Source organism: Schistocerca piceifrons, chromosome 1 (assembly GCF_021461385.2).
Source record: "Schistocerca piceifrons isolate TAMUIC-IGC-003096 chromosome 1, iqSchPice1.1, whole genome shotgun sequence".
NCBI classification, from domain to species: domain Eukaryota; kingdom Metazoa; phylum Arthropoda; class Insecta; order Orthoptera; family Acrididae; genus Schistocerca; species Schistocerca piceifrons.
In genome coordinates this window covers 671,342,511-671,369,002 of record NC_060138.1, presented here as the reverse complement: position 1 = coordinate 671,369,002, position 26,492 = coordinate 671,342,511, and the positions used below count along the sequence as shown (strand labels likewise).

Sequence of the window (26,492 nt, the reverse complement as noted above, 5' to 3'; positions counted from 1 at the left end):
GTTAGTTCCAGTTGGGTTCTTGCTGACATTTTCTGTGGACAGTTTATATTGTGAATAATACATAAAAAAGTTTTATCTAGTATAAAGTATTTCTAAAAAGCACATTTATGACACATTTGAAAGTGCTTGGGCCTCGTGGGTCCCATAATCCAACATTTTTGGTAATAGATTTTTGTTAAGTCGTCAGCAATAACATACTAAAATGCCAAGTAGTATACAATAGTTGCACTTTTTTGTCACAGGCTTCCAGACTACATCCTTGCACATTGTATTATGAAGAGCTAGTATTCTTTACAGGCTTATGGAAGTGTAGCAGACTCGTGTTTGATATTTATCCATCTTTTTGTCGTAGTGAATGTGCCTTTGACATATAAAATGTAACATTACATCTTGTATTGTACATGTGTGCTTAAATATATCTAATTAAAGAAAGATAGAAAGATGAAACTGGTTTTCTTTGTTCCAGTTTGTCAATTTTGGACACAAGTGAATTTAATGAAGTTCTCGCAACTAATTTTAGGGCTAAAATTAAAAAATAATATTGTAAGTTGATAATTTAAATAATGTGTTACAAATTTGTTAGTGTTTTGCCATGGTACAATTTATAACCTAAAATTACATCATGTGGTACTTAAAGGAGGGAGGATACTGCATTTAAATCATCATATTGGTTGACATTTATGCGAATTCAAATAACAAACTAAAAGCACCGAAATTTATGTCTATTGTTATTACGTATCTGTATTACCAACATGCATTTCCATTGTTTAAAGAAAGAAACATTCCCAGAGAACTAGTAACTACACACTTTAGAAGATGGCAAATGGAACTAGTAAATGATATGCAATTTTCCAAAATTGATATGAGAGAAATACTCTTCATAATCAGATTAATTTATTTGAAACTGGCTGTTTAAATAACATTCCCAAGTTCCATATCTGTCTTGAATTGCACTGATCATAAAGATGTGACACGCATTTGGGAGGGTGATGGTTTGAATCACTGTTATGTCACCCAGATTTGTGTTTTCCCTGTTTTTGTGAATCTTGTAATCCAAATAATATGATGATTCCTTCTCCAAATCAAAGCTTGTGTTCCACCTATAATGACTTAATCTATTGAACACTAAACTCTGATCTCCCTTCCCTCCTTAGAGGCATGAAAGAATGATTTCTTCTTCTAATTTTAGATGATGATACCTGGCAGAGTTGTCCCTCTTGAGCATGCCTTTCACATAGACCCTACATAGAAAGAACTGCTTTGGTGTAATAAAGAAGGTAACTGAAAGAACTAGGCAATGAGACAAACAGAAATGACACATTTATTAAAAGACAGTAATTATCCTTAAGTCACCACAATTCATGAAGAACCTCTGGGCATTACAAAATGTGGGACATGATTCTTAATAGGGCATGTGATAATTACAAACAGCAAAGCATGCTCTGAAACATGCTGGCTACAAGGTTGGTAGATAGTCCTTGTGGTAGGGTTCTCCATTCCTCCACCACCACACTTGACAACCGCTGAATGGTTGTTGGTGCTTGTGGATGTGCTGCAGTACATCTCCCCAATGTATAACGTATGTGTTTGATGCTATTTAGTTCGAAAGAATGGGCTAGCCAGTCCCTTTGCCAAATATCTTTTTGTTCAAAGAGCTCCTCCACCTGTGCTGGTCAATGTGGTCATGCATTGTCATCCATAAAAATGAAATTCTGAATATACCCTGGATATATTGATTAGATGTGAGAACAAGTAACGCACCCAGGAACATGTTGAGCATGATAGTTTTGGTGGTCCAGGTGCTATATAATTTGGGGAGGCATAATGTTGGATGGGCATAATGATTTCCATATCTTTGAACCCATTAGGTCACCAGTCGGTGTTATTGTGACACTGTATTCTTCCTGCATGTGTATCTTTTCTTGTGTGCATTCAGCCCAGGCTTCATTTTTATGTGTGACAGTGTGTGACATTAAACACCTTAAGCAGAGAAGCTATTAGAATGAGAAGATATTCTCAAAATGGACTGGCCTGCCCATTCCCCTTGATTTAAGTCCCTTTGTGCACATGTGGAGTGTATTGGAAAAACAGATTGCAGCATTTCAACATGCACTAATGGCCATCCAGCAGTCATCAGCCATGCTTTTGGAGGAGTGGAACACTCTACCACAAGAACTCCTTACCAACCCTGTGACCAGCATGGGGGCACTTTGCAGAGCATACATTGCCATCCATAGTGATCACACACTCTCCCTGTCACACCATTTGTAATGTCCAGGGAACTATTGTGAATCATGTTGGCCTCAGTATAATTATTGTCATTGAATATGTCATTTCTGCTTGTCAAATTGCATATTTCTTTCAGTTGTCTTTTGCACCATACTGTAACGATTCTTTTTAGATATGGTCAAGCTATCTTTCTTGGCAATGATGCATCATGCAAAAGTTATTTTTTTCCTTAAGTTTTGCAACCATTGTACGTGTTGTAAAAGACAGTATCTTAATGCTCCAATTTCATTAAATTGTAATCTCATGTACTTGAATGCATATATTTCAGTCGTCATTGAAATATCTTCTGTGTGTGTTCCAGAACAAATGTTGACATGGAAAGGCAAAGTTTGACAGTGCTGAGCCCCCAGCCGAGGCCACTTCCAAAGACTTTATTGCTGTTATCTGAAGTACAATTCATGGACAGCCACTGACATTAGGTGTTACGGTAAGTGGAAATGTGTAACTCTTTTTACGCATACTGCAACGGATACCTTTGTTTCGTTTCATCAGACTTTATTCAGTTGGCTCTGTTGCATGTGATTGGTTAGGTGGGGAGTGGAGGGGGGTGGGGTTTCTATTTCAGTAACTTTTCTTTTCTATAGTAGACCCAGCTGGTTGACACTGTGAAGGTTCTTACATTCACCATTAGACGCAACACTACATTCATATATTACTGTTGTAGTTCTGACAGGTGCCTAATGGAAAAACCTACCTGCAGCACTTGACAGTTGCTCCTAGTTTGTCTCCCACTCTTTCACTGCACAACATACTCAAAAACAGGTGCTGTAAAGTACACTACTGTGTATGAACATTGGAACACCAAGAAGACGACATGCAGTTACAATGAAATTTATTCCATAGATGGACATGACAATACACAGATGATTAGGATTGCAGAACTATACATGCATTGTGAACTTTAGAGTGCAGTACAGTGTGAAGCCACTATGTGCTACAATCTTAGCCTCCAGATATCATGGCATGGAATCAAAGAGGGCTTGGAAAAGTTGCCAGAGTGTACACTGCCACATGGTTGGTAGGCGTGTTCAAAAGCAACACCAGTGGTGGCATGAGCAAGTTGCCGATCAACCCAGACTTATTCGAAGGGTGACTTGTCGGGTGAACATGCAGCTCAGGAGAGCAGTGGTACCTGTTGTTCTTCAAAGAACATGCCACACATGGCTGGACCTTGTCCTGCTGAAATATGGCATGTAAAGCTGCCTGCATGTTGGGTAGTGCATCAGGCTATAAAATCTACTGATCTGGTGGATGCTATTCCAGCTGCCTTCACAAAGTAAGAGACAAGGTCACTTGTTATAGGCAACGGGATTCCAAACCATCACATTAGGTATTAGTCTCCTACATCGCTCAAAATGCAGTCCGCCCAGTTGCACTCACCACATTAGTGTTGTAACATGTACACAGCCATCACTGTTGGACAAGTTGAAGTGGGACTCATCAGAAAACACTTCGTTTTTCCATCCACCAGCAGTGAGCTGTTATTCACAAGCTCATCTTTTCAGTAGGAGCCAACATAATGGCATGAATTCCACAAGTCAACTCCTCAGCATATGGCATATACTGTCAATGCAGACGTGACCACACACTTTGCAGTGATCCACTGTGAAGTCAACACTGTTAATGAGACTGTTCTCTTAGTTTTTATCCTACATTGTGGTCACTTTGTGTGCTCAAGTACCCACACATTGATGTGTAGGACTGTCTTCCAGTTCCAGAAACACATCACTGTTGTAGTAGTATGCCCTATAGGAGCTGCAGTGTCCCATTAATGAAAAACCTGTTTCCTGGAGACCAGTCGTTCTGCCCTGTTCAAACTCGCTCTCATGTTGATATTGTGCACTTTGACATTGACTAGTAATTCCGACACTTGCTCACATATTTCCACGTGTTTTGATGGCTCTTCACTGTTTATGTGGGGCATAACACTGACCTGTACAGTCACACAAAAGACTGAGTTGCTGGTCCTACATGCACGTATCTCTGTGCAATCTTAATCACATATTATGGTTCCACTGTTCTACACATCCTCCAACTTTGCAGTGAGTTGGACCATTCCTTTTAGTAGTTCACAGTGGGTTAGAACACTCTTCCTCAAATATGACTTCATTGAATTTAATAAAGTAATTGTTGTAATCTTATTAATCACTTAAATTGGTCTGCACTGTTCATACTATAGCAAAACATGTTAATCAAGTGAATTACGTGGTAGTGCCAGTTCCTCTATGATGTTTTTCACATTTCAGTGCATACAGAACTGGTTGTTCCCGTCACCACATAGTTTCTTTACACAGAGAATGTTACTGTGGTTCAACTAAACAACTCAAACCCAGTACACTCCAATGTTCAGTACACCTCTCTTTGTTGAGAGCTCTTACACAGTCACACATGACAGAACTAGCTTTCATATCTATCACTTTTTGTGTTGGAACTTGAATTTTTACACCTTAGTTTATATCATTAACTTCACATCGGTTTCACCCAACACTCTGCAGCAGAGTGTGCACTGATATGAAACTTCCTGGCAGATTAAAACTGTGTGCCAGGCCGAGACTCGAACTCGGGACCTTTGCCTTTCGCGGGCAAGTGCTCTACCAACTGAGCTACGCAAGCACGACTCCTGGCAGAAGTAAAGCTGGGAGGACGGGCCATGAGTCGTGCTTGGGTAGCTCAGTTGGTAGAGCTCTTGCCCGCGAAAGGCAAAGGTCCCGGGTTCAAGTCTTGGCCCGGCACACAGTTTTAATCTGCCAGGAAGTTTCAAAATTGTTTAAATATATATTTGTTCATTTTCATAGCACTGATACATGGTAAGCAAGTGCATGTAATATAAGGGATTTGCATAAATATACACGGCTTTTTCTCCCCCTGTGAGTAGTATCTACCTTTAAGATCACTAATGCCCTGAGCCTAAAAGTGTTTGCACTCTGCATATAAAGTCAGCGAAAGGAGTCACAAATTACAGAATAAAAGGCAGCTGCAGAATTCAGAATGCAGTTGGTAAAAAGTTGTATTGATGAATGTATAAATTTATTTCTCCGATGAAGATAGGTGAAAGCCCAAAACATGGCTTGGCATGATGAGCTATTTAAAAAGTGCCTTGTTGCTGTATTTCTTTAAGTAATTCAATTCATATACATGGAGCTTAGTAACCATTAACAATGGTAAACTAACATGAACCATATTGTTGTAATACAGAAGAGTGCGAGGATAATGAGAGAGCACTTGTCTTAGTAACATAACATTTAGAAGTAGTGATGCTGTAGTTATATGTATGATTATGTGGTGGTAAAGTACCATCAGGTTAATGTTTCATAATTTATCAGACACAAAACTGAAGTAACTTTCAATGCACGCTGCTGATTTCTCAAAGTCGGGCTGTGATTGCTCTTAAAGTTAAATGTATATTGAGGCATGGCTTTACATACCACTTGTCAAAATATTGTGCTGCTTGTATGTTTTAATCGTGTACCATTCATTTTATTTTTGATGAATGGTGATTTTGTATTTTTTATTGTTATTTCTTTTACAGAACCAACTGTGGATGCAGAATCATATGTCACCTAGAGTAAGAGTTCAAAACTACAAAAGCTTGGAGACTATTAAAGTGGCACAAGGACAGCAATAAGCAGGCCACAAATTGTTGAGAATGGTGGAAAGAATTGAAGTTATAATGAATGTGATTATCAGTAATTATGTGGCACTTGATTTAGCTTTGAGTGATAAGATATCATTTAGAAGCAAAATATGTATTCATTTTATGAATGATGCACTACACATGAGTGGATCACAGTATTACCAAGTAGAATTACAGTATTTTCCCTCTACCTTGCACTGGCCCACAATTTTTATATTTTTTTGGAGGTCTATAACATTGTCACTAACTGTACACAGAGACTAGACCAATTAGACACAGTTAAAGTGTGAAGAAGGTTCCATTGTGCATCATCTTTTTACTCCATTAAAAATAAAATGCAGCAAAGTAGTTCACTAATTACAGTCTGTTCATGCAGAACAACAGTGACACAGAACCATTTAATACAAAGCTTTTGTTTGCATTAAAAAAAATGTGTGAATTTTGTCAGTCTCCATTTTTGTCTCTGAGATTTACAAAGTGGATTAAAAATAATTTTATTGAAGAAGGATAGTTATGCAAAAATAATTTCCATTTATATGGTCTGTTAACTGTTTAATCCATTCTTTTACACACATTTTGCACTCACTCTCCACCTCTCCTCTCCCAATACCATTCACTTTAAGATTCAAATGGAGTCTTCTAAGTGTGGAACAGTCCACAGAATTCATTATACAATGTGTCACACTTTGTTTGTTCGAATAGCACAGTGATTTTGTTCCTATTTCAAAGGAAGCAGAAGCCTAATGTGACTTGTAACACAATGTACATTTTGAGGATGAGTGATTTAGGTATATCTAAGTGTTGTACACTGTATATATTGTTGTAATTTATCTGGATCTAGACTTTTCTAGCATATGATCATTGACAAACGTTAAAAAAAAAAAAAAAGAGAACATTTTATTCTCCTTGGGAATGAGAGAACAAAACCAGTTTACTTTCCTTACACAGGAGAAAATGTAATACTGCTGGTTCATATGTGTATTGGTGTATTCACTGGTGTTCTTGTGTGGAAATGTAATGTAATAACTAAACTCTGTGTGTCTCATGCAGGGCTACTATGTGTCTTGGTACAAAAATGTAACACTGAGAGAAATTTTTATCACTCTGATAAATATAAGAGACAGAGTGTAATATGGTGGTAATTATGTACAAAGATTTTAAAATAATTTTGTTGTTGTCATTGAATATGTACATAAAGCTGTTTACACTGTGATGAAATTTATATTTATGACTATCTGTGTATTTATATTTTTGTAATTAATTTTGGAAAACAAATGAAATAAACACTTATTTGTTAATGTCGTCTTTGTTTTGCATTTACCTAACTACACATTAAATGACTAAGAACTGGCAAACGAATGTACAAAATGCCACACATGTATCTTAATATTCAAAAAGGTTGTTATTGGGTTTACTCAGTCACAGGAGAAGAAACATCCTGCTAAAAAAACAATGCAGATAATCTTCTTCGTAAATGCTCCAAATGTTTTTTAAATTTATTAATTCAACGTGGGATATAATTCACTCTAGCTGGCTTGCAGACAGGAAAAAGGTGGCTGCTGAATGTACAATGTCCTTGTCCTACCAACAAAAAAGATTAGTAATTCTAGCCAACCAGAACTATCATCCTTGGATACAATTGTTCCATTTTTACACCTTAATAAATCATTGATGGTAATCATTGATCCAACATAACAATTTATTATACATCTATATTAAATGCAATGCTAAGTTATTGGTGGTGATTGCATGTATTACAGGTAAAAAAATTGAGAAAATTTATCTTGTGTCTCATTAACAAGCTTACTACGGTCAGTTTGAATTCCTTACAAGTGTAACCTGAAATTATGTTCATCATTTTTAATCTTGTCCTTTATTTAGTTTTCACATAAACCAGGCCAGAAAATGCATTTTCACACAAGTGGTGTCATAACTTTCAGTTGTTTCTTTGCTAAAGAGTGACAGTTCCCATATTAAAAAATCCAACAATTCACGTTATTTTACTCCTCAAACCTATGTTTTACAACTATCTTAGATAATTTTGCCAAACTCTCGTGTGCTGCAGATATCAGATCTTGCATTTACATCATGTCAACAGAAAGCAGATCTCTAATAACAATATTTTCTGACCCCGTGTACTGAATATTTTGTCATAAACTGTACAAATTCACTGCATGATGCTTAGTAACATGTGTTGTTAAGATTGCTAGTTTTGTAGATGAAAGTGAATTCAGGAGAGTGTAAAATGAATCATAGTTTCTGTTTCAGGCGTGTCATTCCTGGGGTTCTAATTACCTTATCATAGCTTCATTTCTATGTCCCACTTCAAATACTCTAACTTCTCTTTGGAGACAAAGGTGTCGTGTTTAAATGTAAAAATATATGTGAAACTTAACCAAGATTTAGAAGTCACATTGGAGGAAATAGCTAAATTGGCTCTCAGCAAAAAGAAATGTTTTAGTTCTTGGACTTTGATGTCCAACAGACTTTGTATTGCTGTAATTATTAAACTGTTGAAATAGTTTTCAATTTAAATCAGAAGTGACAATATGAAGTACCACTTATTTAATGTTTATCTAAATTTTTATGTTCTCTAGCTACTGAAGCTTCTACCTTTATAAAGTCGATGTCAAATACACACACACACACACACACACACACACACACACACACACACACCTCAGTCCAGTACACTTGCCAACTATGGTCTTGTTGCTTCTATGCCAATACAGAAACATATTGACCATTCAGTTACATGAACAATAATAAAACAGATCGAAATAAATTTGCTGACTGCTAATAACTTTGTGTCAGCTGTATTAGGTACAGATGTTCTACCTGTTGATGACGTGAAACTTTGTGATGGACTGGGACTTGAAATTGGATTTCCTGCTTACCGCTCATGACATCGACAAATCTGGGTCCAGGTCCCAGTTCGACACGAATTTTCATATGCCACCAACATGTAGAACATCTGTACCTAATGTAGCAGACACCAAGTTCTTCGCATTCAGTAAATTTATTTCAGTTTAATTTTGAATGGAGAGAAGTAAATGCTCTGTGGGTGCATTGTTAGAATAGAAGGCTGTGTAGTGCTAGAGTGGGAGCAGGTAAGGGGATAGGGGGGTGAAATATAGCGATTAACGAAGGTAGAGGCCAGTCAGGTTACAGGAATGTAGTGGTATATTGTGGAGTGTTCCCATCTGCACAGTTCAGAAAAGCTGGTGTTGGTAGAAAGGATCCAGAGGGCAAAGGCTGTGAAGCAGTCATTGGAAGTGAAAAACGCTGTGTTGGATAGCGTGCTCAGCACCTGGGTGGTCCAGCTGTATATTGTCCATAGTGTGTCAGTGGCCATTCATGCCGACAGCTTGTTGGTTGGCATGCCCACATAGAACACAGCACAGTGGTTGCAACTTAGTTTGTAGATAACATGATTGTTTTTGCAGATAGTCCTGCCTTGAGGGGATAGGTGATGTTTGTGGCCGGGTAGGAGTAGGCAGTGGTGGGAGGATGTCTATCCTTCCCACTATCCTTTCCACCCCTTCCACAGTGGTATTCTGCCACTGTGCTGCATTCTACGTGGGCATGACAACCAACAAGCTGTCTGTCTACATGAATGGCCATTGACAAACTATGGACAATAGACAGCTGGACCACCCAGTTGCTGAGCACACTGCCCAACACAACATTCTCCACTTCAGTGAGTGTTTCATAGCCTGCACCATATGGTTCCTCCCCCACTTCCTTTTAAGTGCATGCTTCTTCCAGTGTCAGGCTTTGCCCTATTCCTCAGCTGATACGAATCAAAGGTCTTCATCGAATTGTATATTTGCTTTAGCACTTGCCCCTGAATGTGTCTGATCTCTTAGAATTTTAACAAACCAGCAGCTGCAGTTCCATTGTGGAATGTGAGTCCACTTCTACTAGATCCACCCGTTAATGAGGCCTCTTCACCAGAATTGTCAACTCCCCAGGCCTCGTAAAGCTGGAATCACACAAAGTGTACTTCATCGCACAAAACATTTCCTTGTGTTCAGTTCCTCATTTTCTGCCAGGACGTCTGCAACAAATAATTCCTTTGCTAGCAGTTTGGTTCCAACAACCATGCAGAATATCTTCCCATTTTTTACGGGATCTTTTGTGGGGAGCTAAAGGAACCAAGCTCATAGTTTAGCTGGGTCCCCAAGTGCCTAGATGTAACTGCTGTTGATGGAGTGAAACTTAAGATGATGAGCTGTCCTAATATAGTACTATGAAATATACTTTGAGAATGGTGTCATAACCACTCCTCACCCAGGGAAGTACTTCTGTCCATGCCTGGAAGCTATTCCTGGTAATCTAAATATCTGCCAATGTGCAGCCCAGTGCTTATTTTACTTCCACCCACTCCACATGTCTTTTACTCGAGTAGGCCCATATTGCCAGATCCAAACAACAAATGAGTAGTAATTATTGATATCTGTGAACATACATCTAAGAAACAGTTGATTCCTCACCCTTCACCCACCACACAAAATTCTGCCACTTCCACCAAGCACTGTAGTAGTCATATTTATTGTGAGCGCTATCCAGTGGCCAGACTGACACCATTCCGTCTTAACAACCTCAATCCGTGGGCCATTTTTATCTATTTCACATTCACATCCATTTCACTCTGCCTCTGGAAATGTCCCCCACACTGTTGTTTGGCATGCCATGTCTCCTACAGCTATTGCAGTGGGGAGTGTGTCCCATTCATCTGTAACTGTAGCATTTTGCCTTTACATGGAAAACATTCCTCTTTTTCCTAGGCTTTGAGCAATACTCAGTCTTCGCAAATGATGAAGTCTGTAGGGATTCTGCCCTTACTTAGAGCAGTACTCTGCTGGCAATCAAACCAGAAAGCCATCAAATGCTTGCTGCTCTGCTTCATGGCTAGTATTGTCATTCTCACTTCCGTATTTGTGAGTTCACAGAGCTTAGCATTTACTCCCCATATGTAATCCATGATTGCCTCAAGACCTTCAATGCTATTCTTGGTAGAACTGTACCACCAACTCATGTTCTCGAATTGATAGCATTCCAATAACCTACCCATAATTGTCAAAGGTGCCTGCTTCCCTCAGTTTTTCCTGGCACCTGATAAATGAACAACCTTCATTCAATTTTCACAAAGTAGTTGTCACTTGCAAATTCTCAAAAAACATTGCATTTTCCTGAGGCATTATAGAGAACAGGATAACTAGGTTAACACTCCAGCTGTAAGGCTTTTGGAGCAGTACTATCTGGAACTTCTACTTTCTCACTTTCTTTCTGACTTGCTACCTCATTAAGTAAAAGTTTAATTATGACTACAAAACTGCCTGCTCTGCTGCAGTGCCTGCATTCTTTCTTAATTTCTGTAATCAGTTTAGACTGTGCCAAAAAACCAAGGGAAGTGCAATACACAAGGACATCCATTGCACTGTGACAGTGCTGCAAATACTGCTGCTGCTGATCTCCACAGGAGCTCCAGACCTGATGCTTCTTGCCACTTCTGACACCAGATTATAATGTCCCATGTGGCTATAGGTATAATTAAGATTGTCAACTGACATCAACCATGCAGGTGATGGTTGGGAACTAAATGTTGGCAGCAGCCGTGCATTAGAGTGCAGAGCAGGAGCTTAGGATATGGCAGCATTAGATAGACTCCAAAAATCCAACTCCAGACCCACTCATCCAATACATTTATTGATGATGTATAAGTGTCAGGAAGTGACCTTCCACACAGCTCTTGCAGGCAGCTCTATGTGAATGATGCGGTGGCATGGCTACAGTCATCCTATCGTCTCAATTCCTCAAGCCAGAGCAATCTCAATGGATGGAGTCCAACAACTGTTTCCTTAGTTGAGGAATATCAGACTGTTTATGTGCCATGTTCTGGCATGAACTGAAATATGTCAACTTTCCTTGATGGCATCATTGCGATTTCATATGACTGACTGCTGCACCCTGGTCCACTTTTATAGTAAGCTGTGAGGTAGCACTATAATTCTTAGAAATTTCTTTCTCAAAGAACTGTGTTTTTTTCCTGAGTTATACAGGTTGAACAGTAGAAGAGAGAGAGAGAGAGAGACTGCTTGCCTGCTTTACACCGATTCTAATCCAAGAACTCCTTTCTTGGTCTCTTATTCTTATGTCTTGGTTCTTGTACACTTTGTACTTTACCTGTCTTTCCATGTAGCTTATAGCTAGTTTTGTGATGATTTCAAACACCTTGTGCCATTTTACAATGTTGAATGACGTATTTAGCTTGAAAAACCCTATGAAAATATCTTGATTTTTCTTAAAGTCTTGCTTCCACTATAAAGCAGAACTTCACCTTTCCTGTTAGATGACTAACGTACCCTCAATTTTAATTTCCAGTTTTTTATATTTTATTCTGGTCAGCAGCTTGGATGAGTGATTTGTCAAACTGAATGTGTGATAGTTCTGTCTCCTTGTTTTCTGAATTGTGTGAATTACAATCTGCTGAATGTATTTACTCCAAAGTTGGGATTTAATGTTTGCCCTTTATTTGGGTTGTTTTTGTGCCAGATAATGTGGTTCTCATCTGACCCAAATATACCATGTTACATTTTCTTTTACTGCAATTTTTTTTCCAGTTCTATTCAGCACAGTTTTGATACACGATCCCAAACATTGAGAACTTCTTCCAAGTTACTCGTATTTCACTTGTGGCTACTTCTCCAATAATTTCTTCTATCTGCATAATCCTGACACTATGGTTACCATTACATTTATATTATATAACAGCAATTCTGTGGTTGGTTAGGCATCATTGCCACTGGATTCTTCCTTGATGCAGCTCGGAGAAGCTTTTCGATCTCCACAAAGTGAGGAAGTCATTTGTCTCTCTCTACCTTTTTTTATGTTGTTCCACTACAGCAGCCCAAGGTCTATCAATAATCCATTATTTAGTTCATTGTGAAACCCAACAATAAGTTTTATCAAAAAAACCTTGATATCTGTTCAACAGCTTTACACACACTGATCAGCCAGAACATTATACCTACCAACCTACTATTGATATAAACCCATCCAGGCAATAGCAGCGTCACCTGGTGAGGAATGGCTGCTAGTCAGACACATGCACATTGCATGTAGTGTCTGTGAGTGTGCTGCCCATGTGTAGAATGGGGAAGGCCCACAATCTACCTGAGTTTGAGTGAGGGCACTTTTTGATGGCCCAGACATTCAGCACGAGCATTTCAGAAACTGCACAACTTGCTGAGTGTTTGAGGAGTGCTGTGGTGAGTGTCTTCAACACATGGTGAAACCACAGCCAGATGTCATGTGGTTGGGTGGTCACCTCTCAGTACAGGTGTCGGATGTTACGGGTTGGGCAAACAAGTAAAAAAGGACAGATGGTGAACTGTAGCGGAAGTTACATCAGATTTTAATACGGGGCAGAGTACAAGTGTGTCTGAACACACAGTGCACTGAACACTCATAATGATGGGCCTCTGCAGCCGAAGACCCATTCATGTGCCAATGTTAACACCACGACATCAGCATCTACGACTTGGACATATGATCATTGGCGGTGGGTGATGGCATATTGGCTGAGCGTTGCAAGGTCTGATGAATCCTAATACCTTCTTCTTCATGCCGATGGGAGCGTGCAAATCTGTTGTCTTCCAGGTTCAAAATGGTTCAAATGGCTTAGAGCACTCTGGGACTTAACATCTGAGATCATCTGTCCCATAGAACTTAGAACTACTTAAACCTAACTAACCTAAGGACATCACACACATCCATGCCCGAGGCAGGATTCAAATCTGTGACCGTAGCAGTCGCGCGGTTCCAGACTGAAGTGCCTAGAACCGCTCAGCCACAGTGGCCGGCTGTCTTTCAGGGAAACAGCTCCTTGACACCTGTACAGTGGGATGGAGACAAGCTGACAGCAGCCCCAGTAAGCTCTGGGAAACATTCACGTGAACATCCATGGGCCCAGTGGAGCTCGTGTGAGGCACCACGATGACCAAGGAATAGCGTACACTGCTTGCAGACCACGTACAACCCTTCATGACAATCATGTTACCTGACAGCAGTGGTACTTTTCAACAAGAAAATACATCATTTCACAAAGCCAGGAGTATGATGGAGTGATTTGTGGAACACAGTGGTGAGTTTCAGTTGATGATCTGGGATGTGATTGAAAGTGACGTCAGAGCACATCGCCCTGCTCCCCAGAATTTACAGAAACTAGGTGACTTGTGTGTACAGATGTGGTACCAACTCCCTCTAGTGACCTATCAGGGCCTCACTGCTTCCATGCCATTTTCCATGCCAAAGGTGGACATACCAGCTATTACAAGGGCGGTTTGAATAGTTCTCGGAATCACCACAAGAGGTCAGCACTAGTGCAACGAGTTGTTCATTGATATTTATTAAACTGTTGCCTGTAAACTTGTGCCACATCAGTGCTCTTGGAAGGGAACTGTGGTGGTGACATGGCTCTCTTCTTGTTCCCACATAGTGATTTGCGAAGATGGAAAAAAATCGAGATTCGAGCAGTGATTAAGTACTTTATAAAGAAAGGTATCAAAGCAAAGGACATTCATGCCAATTTCCAGAATACACTGAGGGACACTGCTCCTTCATATTCAACTGTTGCCAAGTGGACAAATGAATTTAAATGTGTCGAGAGAGCTTAGATGATGATTCACACAGTGGTAGGACAAGACGTGTCACTATTCCAGAAATCATTGCAAAAGTGCACAAAATGGTAATGGAGGATCACTGATTGATAGTGCATGAAATTGCTCATGCATGCCAGATGTCATCTGAAAGGATATATCACATTTTAAGTGAAGAATTAGAAATGAAAAAATTACCTGCAAGATGGATGCCCCGACTCTTTATGCATGAGAATGGACATGGCAAAATTACATAAACTAAGGTATGAATTGTTACCACACCCACCTTGCTTCACCTGATGTGGCTCCATCAGTCTTCTATCTCTTCCCAAAACTGAAAATTTTTCTTGGTGGATGAAGATACACTTCAAATGAAGAACTGATAGCCGGAGTTGACAACTATTTTGCAGGCCCGGAGGAAACTCATTTTCAAGATGTGATCAAGGCACTGGAACACTGTTGGACCAAGTGCACCAATCTGCAAGGAGACTACACTGAAAAATAAAAAAGTTTCAGTGATGTAAGTACTTTTGTTGTATTCTGTTCCGAGAACTTTTCAGACTGCCCTTGTAGATAGGTGGTCATAATGTTCTGGCTGATCAGTGTATGAACTATTCCAAGACTACGGCAAACTCAACTCTAAACCACAATATAAGACTGTAGAGTTATCTTTCATACCATATATCTTGTAGCCATGTAAGAGCCAGGTCTTGTACTCTTATTTTCAGTTGTCTCAACTGTTTTTAAATGGCATTAACATAAAAAACGGTGACAATTCTTGATCATACTATAGTTAACTTCTCTCACTCCATATACTGCTGACACATGTTTACTGATGTTTCTGGGATTCTCCTCTACTTTAGTCATTACTAATGTAATTTCTGCCAACATTTTCTGCTTTTATTCCAAAGGGTAGAGTGCCCCATCTTTTTCACGTGCACATGTCTCTGCTCTTTCTTAGTTTGTAGATTTTCTGTCTTTATGCAATTGCAATATATGCCTTGCCGTCCGCAGCTCGTGGTCGTGCGGTAGCGTTCTCGCTTCCCACACTCGGGTTCCCGGGTTCGATTCCCGGTGGGGTCAGGGATTTTCTCTGCCTTGTGATGACTGGGTGTTATGTGATGTCCTTAGGTTAGTTAGGTTTAAGTAGTTCTAAGTTCTAGGGGACTGATGACCATAGATGTTAAGTCCCATAGTGCTCAGAACCATTTGAACCATTTTTTTGCCTTGCCTCTTATACGTAACATCTTGTTGTTTTCAGTACAACTATTGGTTAAATGCAGCTCTTCTAACAAGTCTATTCTGAGAAAATCTTCGTCTATACATAATTACTGCAACTTACATCCATTTGCAACTGCTTACTGTATACTCGTCTTGATCTTCCTATACAGTTTTTAGTCCCCCATACTTCCCTCCCTTACCAAATTAATTATTCCTTGATGCTTCAGGATGTGTGTACCAATCTCTTTCTTGTTTTATTCAAATTCTGACATAAATTGCTTTTCTCCCCTATTCAGTTCAGTATATTTTCATTGCCTATTCTATCCATCAATTTAATCAAAGATTCTTCTGTAACACCAGTTTTTGAAAGCTTCTATCGCCTTCTTATCCATAGATAGTCCATATTTTGCCTTTGAAAGAGGCTACATTCCAGACAAACACATCCTGCAAAGACTTCCTAACAATTAAATTATATATAACATTAACATATTTCTCATTTTCAGGAAAGATTTTCTTCTTATTTACAGTCTATATTTTAATCATCTTTACTTCCATTATCATGTTACTTTCACTGCACAGTAGCAAAACTTGTCTGCTGATTTCAACACCTCATTTCTTAAGCTGATTCCCCCAGACTCGCCTGATTTAATTTGATTGCATTCTATTACCCTTATTTTACTTTTATTGATACTCATCTTATAACCTCTTTTCAAGACACTATGTATTCCACTAAACTGATCCTCCAGTTCCTTTGTCATCTTTAATTGAACTATAATGTTTTTGGTGAAACTTGAGGTTTTTATTTCTTCTCTCCGAACTTTTATTCCTTTTCCAAATATCTCCTTAGTTTCTTTAGTATGCATTTCATACTAATAAATTACAGCCAGAGTCCACGTCTGCTTCTAGAAATGTGCTGCAGTTTGAAACTTGGAGTCAAAATCTGTTTACCATTACCTAGTTTATCTAAAACCTTTTGCTGTCTCCTGGTCTCTTCCACATACACAACCTTCTTTCATGATTATTAAACCAAGTGCATACAATGATTAAATTGTGGTCTGTGCAAAATTATATCATGTGGCTCCCCACTTCATTTCTTTTCCCCAATCCATATCCTGCTTATCTTCTTTTTCCTTCTATTGATTACTGTTATCCCATCACAATTAGACTTAACATATGGAATAATTTCTTTAATGTCATCATTCATTTTTCCAATATCTGCAGAAATGATAAGCCTCTATTCTTGTACCACTGTGGCGCATTGTTACTGTTTTCATTTACTTGGCTATGGCGAACCGTCACTGTGATGATCCATCACTGTTCACAGGTGTTTAGCTGTATTTCTGGTTTCTTGTTTGTTATTACACTTACTCCTGCAGTATACCAATTTTATTTTATGTTAATAACCCTGTACTCACTCAACCAGATACCCTGTTTTTCCTGCCACCACACTTCACTACCTTCAACTAGTCTGTTACTCTTTTCATGTTATCTAACTCACCTAATGGATTAATAGAGGGAAACATTCCACATGGGAAAAATATATGTCTATCGACGTGCCAGCGCTTTCGTTTGGTAAGTCACACCTAATGGATTAATAGATCTGACATTCCACGCTCCAGGCTGTAGAACACAATTTTTTCAGTTGATAAAGTCCTTCTTAATGGTCTCCCAGCCAGAGATCCAAATGGGAGACTGATTTTCTTCCAGTATACTTTACAAAGGAGGATGCCCATCATCATTATGCCATATGGTAGAGCAGCATTTCCTTGGGAAATATAACTGTAGTTTTCCCTTGTTTATGTAACTTCTCAATTCACAAAGAGGCATACAAAATTGCTCATAATATTTTACCAACCGACATATTTGATGGCATCGCTGTTTATACTGTTCTTCAAATGTATTGGGTTGGTGCACAAGTTCATAATATTTTTTTCCTTAATAATGAATTTAGAGAGATCAACTTCAATTGTACTAATAGTTTATAACTAAAACAATGGAAGCAGATCTCTCTAAATTAATTATCATGCCTCTCAGTTGCGGTTGTACAAGGAACCATATCTTGTTTTTCCATAAGTTTAATAAACACAATACATACGCATACAAAGACTTTAGTCATCATTAATGTCTCCTCCTTCACTGTTTACATCAGTCTACCAATGTTGGGAAAGCTTTTTGAATTTACAGCTGCAGAAATCGCGTGATTCTGAGGTGAAGAACACGCCAAGAAGTTCTTGGAGCGCATTTTCATCCAGAAAGGAAGTTCCATGATGGCTGTTTGATACAGAGCAAAAAAGGTGGAAATCTAAGGGCACAAGATCAACAGCTATTCGTAGTACACCACACCATCGCTGTTTCACCAAGTGCATAATGTTACCTTCTGTGGACATGCACAAGTCTTTGTATGGGGATTTGCTGCTTTGTTTGGGCTCAACCATTCCATTCCTTTCCTTTCCTTATTTTAATATAAAGATACCATTTCTCATCACCAGTAATGATACAGAATAGGAATTATTGGTGTTGTGCAACCCTACTAAAATAATTTGAGATGAATGTTGTTCAGCAAATTTTAATTACATTTGAAAATAAAAATATTGACTGAGAATCTGATTCACTCTGCCCCTTTATCACTATTTTACAATCAGAATTTCACATAGAAGCATAAAATACATTAGGCTCAGTCGACAGTTAATTTGTAAAATCCTGTGTCAAAATACTATTCCTGAACTATAGCCAAATATTGTAACAGGGTACCACGACTAGCTAATCAGTGTGTAAAATGGGATGAACCCAGTGCTCTGAAAACATACTATCATCATCTACCTAATTATCTATCGAGGTCAGGAACAATTACAGTTAACACCCGCACATTTCCCTGAGAGAATTTTAAACCCATACTATTAGCCCATTCCTCCAACTCTCTCCATCAATTGCAACTGACAAGTAATTTATGCGAGGTTAGAGAATGAGCAGACAACAGCAGTCATCCACAAACAATGAACACTGGATGGCAGAGTTGACTTTGGATGTAATTCTGTTGATTGCTACAGCAGAGTCATGCCCAAACATATCTGTGATGAACACCATTGTCCCACTCACATTGCTCTGACGTAGCACCACCAATGTGGTATCTAAAAACACATAATGAAACAAAGGATAAAAATCACGATTTGTGGAACTACCCAATGACACCAGAATGAAACTTTTAACTATGCAGTAGAGTTCACTGACATGAAACTTCTTAGCAGATTAAAACTGTGTGCTGGACCAAGACTAGAACATGGGACTTCAGCCTTTCGCAGGGAAGTGTTCCACCGACTGAACTACACAAGCATGTCTCATGACCCATCCTCACAGCTCTGCTTCTGCCAGTGCCTCGTCTCCTGCCTTCAAATGACATTATGCATCCAAGTAGTGTCATAGACCCCTTCAAAGTCAAGGAATATATCTATGAGGCAATGTCTATATAAGAAAGATTGTTGCATATCTAGCTCTAACAGGGTGAGGTTGTTAAGGGTTGAACAATACCTCCTGAACCCATACTTAAGGCAACTAAGTAGTCTAAGACCCAGGTCAATGCCAGCTGACCATAAATTCCAATGTCTTTCCTATGCAGCTAGTGAGAATCACACTATGGTATCTGCTGGAAGAGGTGTGATCTTTTCCTGAATTCAAAAGGCATGCCAAAATTGCTTCTCTTCACAGGGTGAGGAAGTCTTCAGTCATCCAATTTTTACTGAAAAGAGGTGGGACACTTTCCACTGCATTCTTTTTTATATTTTGTAATGTGCAGTGCCATATTTGATCACTGGCCTTAGACAATGCACAATCTAGCTCCCACATGGAAAATGGACAGTTTTATTACTAGCATTTGTGGAATGGAAAATCCAGTTGTTTCTCTGCTCAATGTGGTGTAAACTTCTATGTTGGTATTCTGTGCCAGTTATCAAACTGAAGTACTCAAGTACTCAGCCACTGCAAGTCTGATGGATGGCTCCAGATGAAAACTGGAAACATCCCTTCTTTAGTATAGTTGTTTTTAGTGGCCTGGCATGTTTGCCAGATATTCTACTCACAACTTGCCATACTTTTGAAGAGATAGTGGAACAATTTATCAAGTTGAAAAACACTTGGCAAGATCTCTTCCTGCCCTCTTTGGTTGTCCTCATGACCTGAAAGGCTGTCAGGTTCACAACAGATGGTTAAGTTTTGAACTGTCACAAAGCCATGAACCTGGTCCTGATGGCAGAGTGACACTTATTGTTCTACCATGGGACCTGTGGCCTCTGAAGTTACCCGGAGGACTTTGGGTTAGTTGATCAGTTGCATGGTGGATCACGTTCATAATATGCAACACTCAGTTCAGTTGGTGTTCAAAAACAGTGAACTGAATGTACAGCACCAAGTTTTCTCTGCAAAGAATCGAATGTAATAACTTTTTTTCACCCACTGCTCTGTCTGAAAAGTAGATTCAGATGGGATGTGATCACTAGGGTGCAAGTCATCTACTGCTTTCCACTAAGTGCATCTGCAAGAGCAAGAGAGCAAAAAATGTGATCTATGGTATAGAATGACCATGTTGCAGTGCTAAAGTGCATGCTACTACCAGTGTTTAGAAGATAAAGCTCTTTTGACACAATGAAGCTTTCAAGTCAAACACTGGAGCAAATCGATGTAGATCACATTGTGCATTAAAATCTTGCACAAATAAGAATGATCGGGAGAGTTGCAAAATTAGGTCAGAGAAAGTCTTTCCATTCAGTGCTTCATTGGGTGCAAATAAGTGTCATATAATGTAGCATTATATGGAATGTGTACCTCTATAGCAACTGCTTGAAGTAAGTCATTCACATGGCCACTCCACCTCTAGCTGTGTGCCTGCTGAAGTCATAATGTTTTGTCACCATCTGGCTGCAATAGGTAGGCCTTATAGTATTCAAATCCAAAGTTTCCCTACAGGTTGCACACTAGTAACTGTTATGCCTCAACAACCATCCATTTTATTAGTGTGTGGCAAATCTTGAGATTGAGTATTTTTTAGAAGTCTGTTCAAGGCTTATGATACTGGCAGTTAAGCCAAGACCCCTACTACCTGTGACACATAACCTTCCACCTATGCACTGGTGGTGACTGAAGGATGCTCAGAGTTTAAGGTTACAGAGCACTGTTGGCACTCATTAGTCCCAAGCTCAAGCACCCCCATTTCATGGAAGCCATACCCAGACACCAAAGACTGAGCTACCTGAGACGCTAACCATTTAGCATGACTCCTGAGGCACATGCAGTCCTTTAAGTGGCATGGATATAATAAGCGTTACCCTCCTCAGTCTTCCAAATAAATATTCATTATCAGGGATTACACAGTCCACAGAGATCACAAAATGCTTTTTCAAATGCTAATAACTGTTAATACAATGTTTGAGGAACTTTGCTACTTTTTATTGATTGGTGTTACTATAATAAAATTACTGAAGAGTTCATGACAAACTACTCCCAATTATCTCTTTTAAACACATTGTAAATCATTTGAGAAGAGCCTCAATGAATGAACTTCAATAAACTCAAGTCGATATGATTTAGGCCATGGGTGTCCAACCCACAGCCCACAGGCCACCCAAAGCAAGTATCAGTGCAGCCAAAGGAGTGAGCATTTATCACACTATCAGAAAAAAAGTTTATGTAAAGTTATAACAAACTGAATATTTTCAATTTGATACTCCTACTACTACTCCTACTCCTACTACACTACATAGGACCATCCTGTTCTTTTTTTTCTCAATGATTATTGCTATTGCTAAGTTATCTGCAGCCCAAAAATATATGTCTTTTTCCATTGTGGCCCAGACAAGCTACAAGGTTGGAAATGCTTGATTTAGACCAATCTCAGTATATGCCAACGTTGGTGAGAAAACTTTGTTAATCTTGCTCAGGATTCATTGGATTTTCAGTATATCCTATAATTGTGAAGTAGAATAAAGACAGCCTGTTGCAGGAAGCCTAAATCATTGGAAATCAGGTAAAGCTTGTACTTAAAAGTGAGCACCTTTACGAAGCCTTTGTATTTGTACTGTTACTTCATATTCACATATGTAAAATCTATACCAAACTGAAATGACAGATTGAGTTAAGAAGGCAGAAAAATTTACTTTATCAAAGAGGATTACAAAAAGTTGAAGTGTTGAAGAGCAGTTTAAATAACATGTCAGAAAAACAAAAATACGCACTAAATTCTTGGTGGCATTTTGTTGTAGGGGCATTAGGACATTGTCCAAGGCACATTTTTATGCCTAATGTTTCATCTCCTAATGCTGAAGACATCACCAGTAGCTATAAAGACTCAGTCTGTTGTCAAAGACTTAAAAGAAGCTCAGCAAGCCAGACTGTTTATACAATCTATGCAACAGCAGGTTCATGACATGACTGACCACAAGACCATGTCCTAAGGTTGTGAAGTTGCATAAATGTGCTATAGAGTTTGTTTTTTTCTAATTACAGTTCTTCTCCTTTTTATTTTTTAGTTGTGTTTTGTATTTTTGAATTTCTATGGCCAATATGTATGTCCCAGTTTGTAATGATTGGACCTTGATGAACCTAAAGTATTGGAGAAACAAATTTGGTTGTTTTCTGTTCACAGTGCATGATCCGCTGCAGCTGATTTAACCATGTAGTCCACATGATGGTTACTCTTGTATTCTTTAAGCCTTGTGTTAATGTTCCTTTTTGTAGTTCGTGTTGCACTTTACCACATGTGCAAGGAACTTTCTACACACCTGCTGTTGCAAGTGACATGTTCAAATGGAACATGTCAGGGAAACAAAAACTACACACTAAATCCTTGGTGACTTTTCGTTACATAGGCACTAGGCTGTGGTCCAACACTTTTGCAGTGTTCAAATATCAAGGTACGTGTACTGTTGGTTTAAACAATGTGTCAGTACAAAGTACAGTTCTTGCAATTCTGTTGATGGAATCTTTGCTTTTGATAAGGAAGAAAGCTTTCCCTTTAGATTGTTCTTTTTCACAAGAAGCTATGAATATTTTAGATTATGGTGCCATATTTCTCTCTTTATCAGAGTAGCCATTTCTTCTGGAAGTATCTCTTAATTTATTGGACTGTTCATTCAAGTATTGTGGCTCACAGATTCTTTATTCCAGTTCACCAATGTTTTAATCATTCTTCACTCCTAATTGTGATGGTAATTAAAATTTTTGTGAAGGTGTGTATCCATGTGAGTGGACTTAGTGCCCTGAAGTCTGTCATACATTACAAATAAGATTCAGAAATGAAAATAGTCAATGTTTGGAAATATAATATGAGCAGTTAAAAAGATATACCCACCAAATGGTGGCAAGAGAAAACACACAAAAAAGATATGGGTATGTTTGAGCTCTTGGCACCAAATGGGAAATGAAAAGGCTGGTGAGGTTAAGGAAGTGGTAAGTTACAGAAAATTCACACAGAACCCCAGATATGGGGAAACTTTCTGGACATAGTGAGGAAGAAAGAGACTTTAACTATGACTGAACCTATGTGATTGTTCTATTTCATATCCCTACAAAGTGTTTGACCAAGTATTTGTATGAACTGACTGATTCCAACTGTGACTCATTGATACTGTAATCATAGGATTTTACATTTTTTGTTTTGTTTTGTGAAATGCACAATTTTACATTTCTGAACATTTAAAGCAAGTTGTCAATCTTAGTACCACTTTGAAATTTTATCAAGGCCCAACTGAACATTTGTGCAGACTTTGTCAATGTTTCATTATAGACAACTGCGTCACCTGAAGTTACTGTTAATATTGTCTGCAAGGGCATTAATATACAACATGAACAGTAAAGACCCCAATACACTTCCCTGAAGTTACTTCTACATCTGTCAATCGCTCTCCATCCAAGATGACTTGCTGTGTCCTCTCCACCAAGAAATCGTCGATCCGTTCACAAATCTAGCTTGTTAACCCATGATTGTACTTTCAATAATAATAAATGTATGTATAGTATTGAGTCAAACACCTTTTGGAAGTCAAGAAACCATGGATCTACCTGACTATCTCGATCCATTGGTTTCAGGATGTCATGTGAAAAAAATGGTAGTTGGGTTTCATGGGATGTATGTTTTTGTAATCCTCGCTGGTTGGCATGGAAGAGGCCACTCAGTTCTAAGTTCCTCATTAGGCACAAATATTCAATTTCATGATTTATTCTGATATGGTCCCACATGTCTATTAACAGAAAAAAGACTTTTATAAACAAATAATGCTAGCAATGTGGAAATAACATGAACAGATTCACACTTCAAGCATATTTTGAGGAAGCTCATGAAGGTATGTGCATCTTTGCTTTGGTTTTCTTAAGATCTATCTTCACACATTCAATAGCTTGTTCTACCTACTCTTGCACCAGTCATGATATCCAACCATGCAGGCATGCTCCTGCTTAATGCTGCAACGTACTCTTGATGCATCAGCTCCCATACTTTCACGAGGGCTTCCTGTAGGGTCTCCAAGTAATGCTGGCAGGTCCTTCTGCCCACCTCATCCCATACTTGATCAACAGAATTCAATTCAAGAGCTCTGAGCAGGCCAAGCCAGAGCACGAATCTCACTTCATCGAATATCTCTTGCACAATTCTCATGGCATGTGGGCATGCATTAGTGTAAAAACATCACTGATAAATGCAGACAAGACACAACATGCTCCAAATGGATTTCTTCCACATACTGAAGTGCTGTAAGAGACCAAATCCGTCCTTGCAATCATACAGATTCCTCCCAACACCACCAGAGAAACACTCCGAAAGGGTGTCCTGGATGAGAATGTGCAAGGGGAATACCCTTTCCCAGTCCGTCTCCATACCCTCTTTCTTCCATCAGATCATGGGCTAAATCGTTAGTCATCTGTGAACACCACTTGCTCCCATGTTGTACTCGCCATCTGCAAAATTCCCTTGCAAAATATAGTTGAGCTGTGTGATGCTCTCTGATGAGTTCTGGGGTTGGTCTTCTTGACTGAAGATTGGCTTCTTCCAGTCTTCTTTGGAAGTTATCTCACTACTATCCACACCTCAGACTTGGTGGAGCTGATTTTTGTGCTTCAAAGGCAGTGGTCTGATGGTTGCAGAGAACTTGAATTTGTAAGAAGTGATTACCTCTTGCTAAAATTGGTCTTCCTGGGCCTGGTTCTCATTTCCTTGAGCAGCCCAAGTTTTCCTGTACCTTTTTTATGGTTCTGGAAACCATGAGAGGTGTTGTTCAAAACACTTCTCCAACATAAAGCAAGCTGCAACCACTTTCCAGCAGAGCAACAGCTTTTTTTGCAAGCTCAGGGCTTAATGGAATGTTTACTCCAGAAAGCTGATCAAATAATTACAGAAAGATGCTACAAGAAGGCGTGACTGAAAGTAGAAAAATACAAAGTGCAAAAATAAGAGCTGCAAGAGAGGGACAACATTATTGCTTAACATCCCGTGACATGTTTTTCAGGTTGCATGGGGAAAAAAATAAAAAAAAAGGAAAAAAAAGAAACAGTTAAGGCTAGTGCAATAAACAAGAGACGCTTAATTGTTCACTTGCAAAGCAGTACCAATAACATACCCCATTTAAAAAAGTGCAACACCTTGATTAAATAGATAATTACACATCATTTATTATATGTAGTGTTTTTCACACTGGTCAGAGTGTTTGAGCTCAGAATATGTTTTAAGATTCTACAACAAATGGTCGTCAAAGGTACTGGATGATTTTGTGGATCACTTCTGCAGCCCTTCCTGTAGATATGTGTGATCTGTGCTTTTTATCAACCCCTGGGCAAAATTTTTTGTTCACAAGATCTTTGGTATTTTATGGCTAAAACAGGGGCAAACTCAGCTTCAAATTCAGTATAGGATCTCAATGCGGATTCCATTGGGCCCTACAGCTTTGTTCAATTTTAACGATTTTGTCTGTTTTTTCAATGCCACTGACACTAATGTGACTTTCACTAATTTTTGCAGTGGTATGAGAGTTAAATTGGGACTACAATATACTCCTGGGGATTACCTCATAAAGTAAAATTTGAAAACAAAGTTAAGCATTTCTGCTTTTGCTTTGCCATATTCAATTTCAGTTTGGGCATTAACTCACGGCCACTGACAGCTTTTACACCAGGTCAGAATTTCTTGGGGTTTTGTGGGAGACCTTTCATGATATTCTGTTACTGTAATCATTAAAGGCTTCAATGCATTGGTCTCTGTACAACCAGTTATGTTTCATTCAGTATATCACTATCTGTAGACCTATGCTTTGTTTTACACCTGTTATACAGCAGTCAATGTTTCTTTCGAAGTTTCCTTGTAGTGATTACATCATTGAGGGGCCTCCAATCACAAACTGTTCAATTAGGTACATGGTAAACTATTTTTTTTTTAACTTGAGACACACTTCCTCTAACTGCTCCTCTCCAGGTGTTTTTTTTTTTTTTGAGAGCTTGTTTGGAATATGACAGACTGCCACTTTCTCTAGTTTACTGAAAGTACAAATCATCCTACTTGTTTTATCTGTGTTATGTACTTCAGTAATCATATTGCTACAAATGTACTGTGGTCATTGATAGCAGTTTTAATGTGGACATCCTTAAGGAAATCACATCTATTTGTTACCATCAGGTCAAATTCTTTTTTGTTATGACTGGATTTCCAAACTGCA

The 26,492-nt window shown here is 38.8% G+C and overlaps 1 protein-coding gene across 1 annotated transcript in view; it reads left to right on the top strand.

Annotated features, from left to right (window-relative positions):
• Positions 1 to 7,221, top strand: part of LOC124786728 (protein CLP1 homolog) — a 64,386-nt gene extending 57,165 nt beyond the window's left edge. Inside the window, exons 8-9 of the mRNA XM_047254286.1 lie at positions 2,591 to 2,716; positions 5,819 to 7,221. Coding sequence (XP_047110242.1) covers positions 2,591 to 2,702 — 112 coding nt within the window. The 3' untranslated portion in view covers positions 2,703 to 2,716; positions 5,819 to 7,221. The remainder of the gene's footprint in view (positions 1 to 2,590; positions 2,717 to 5,818) is intronic.
• The last annotated feature ends 19,271 nt before the right edge of the window (positions 7,222 to 26,492 follow it).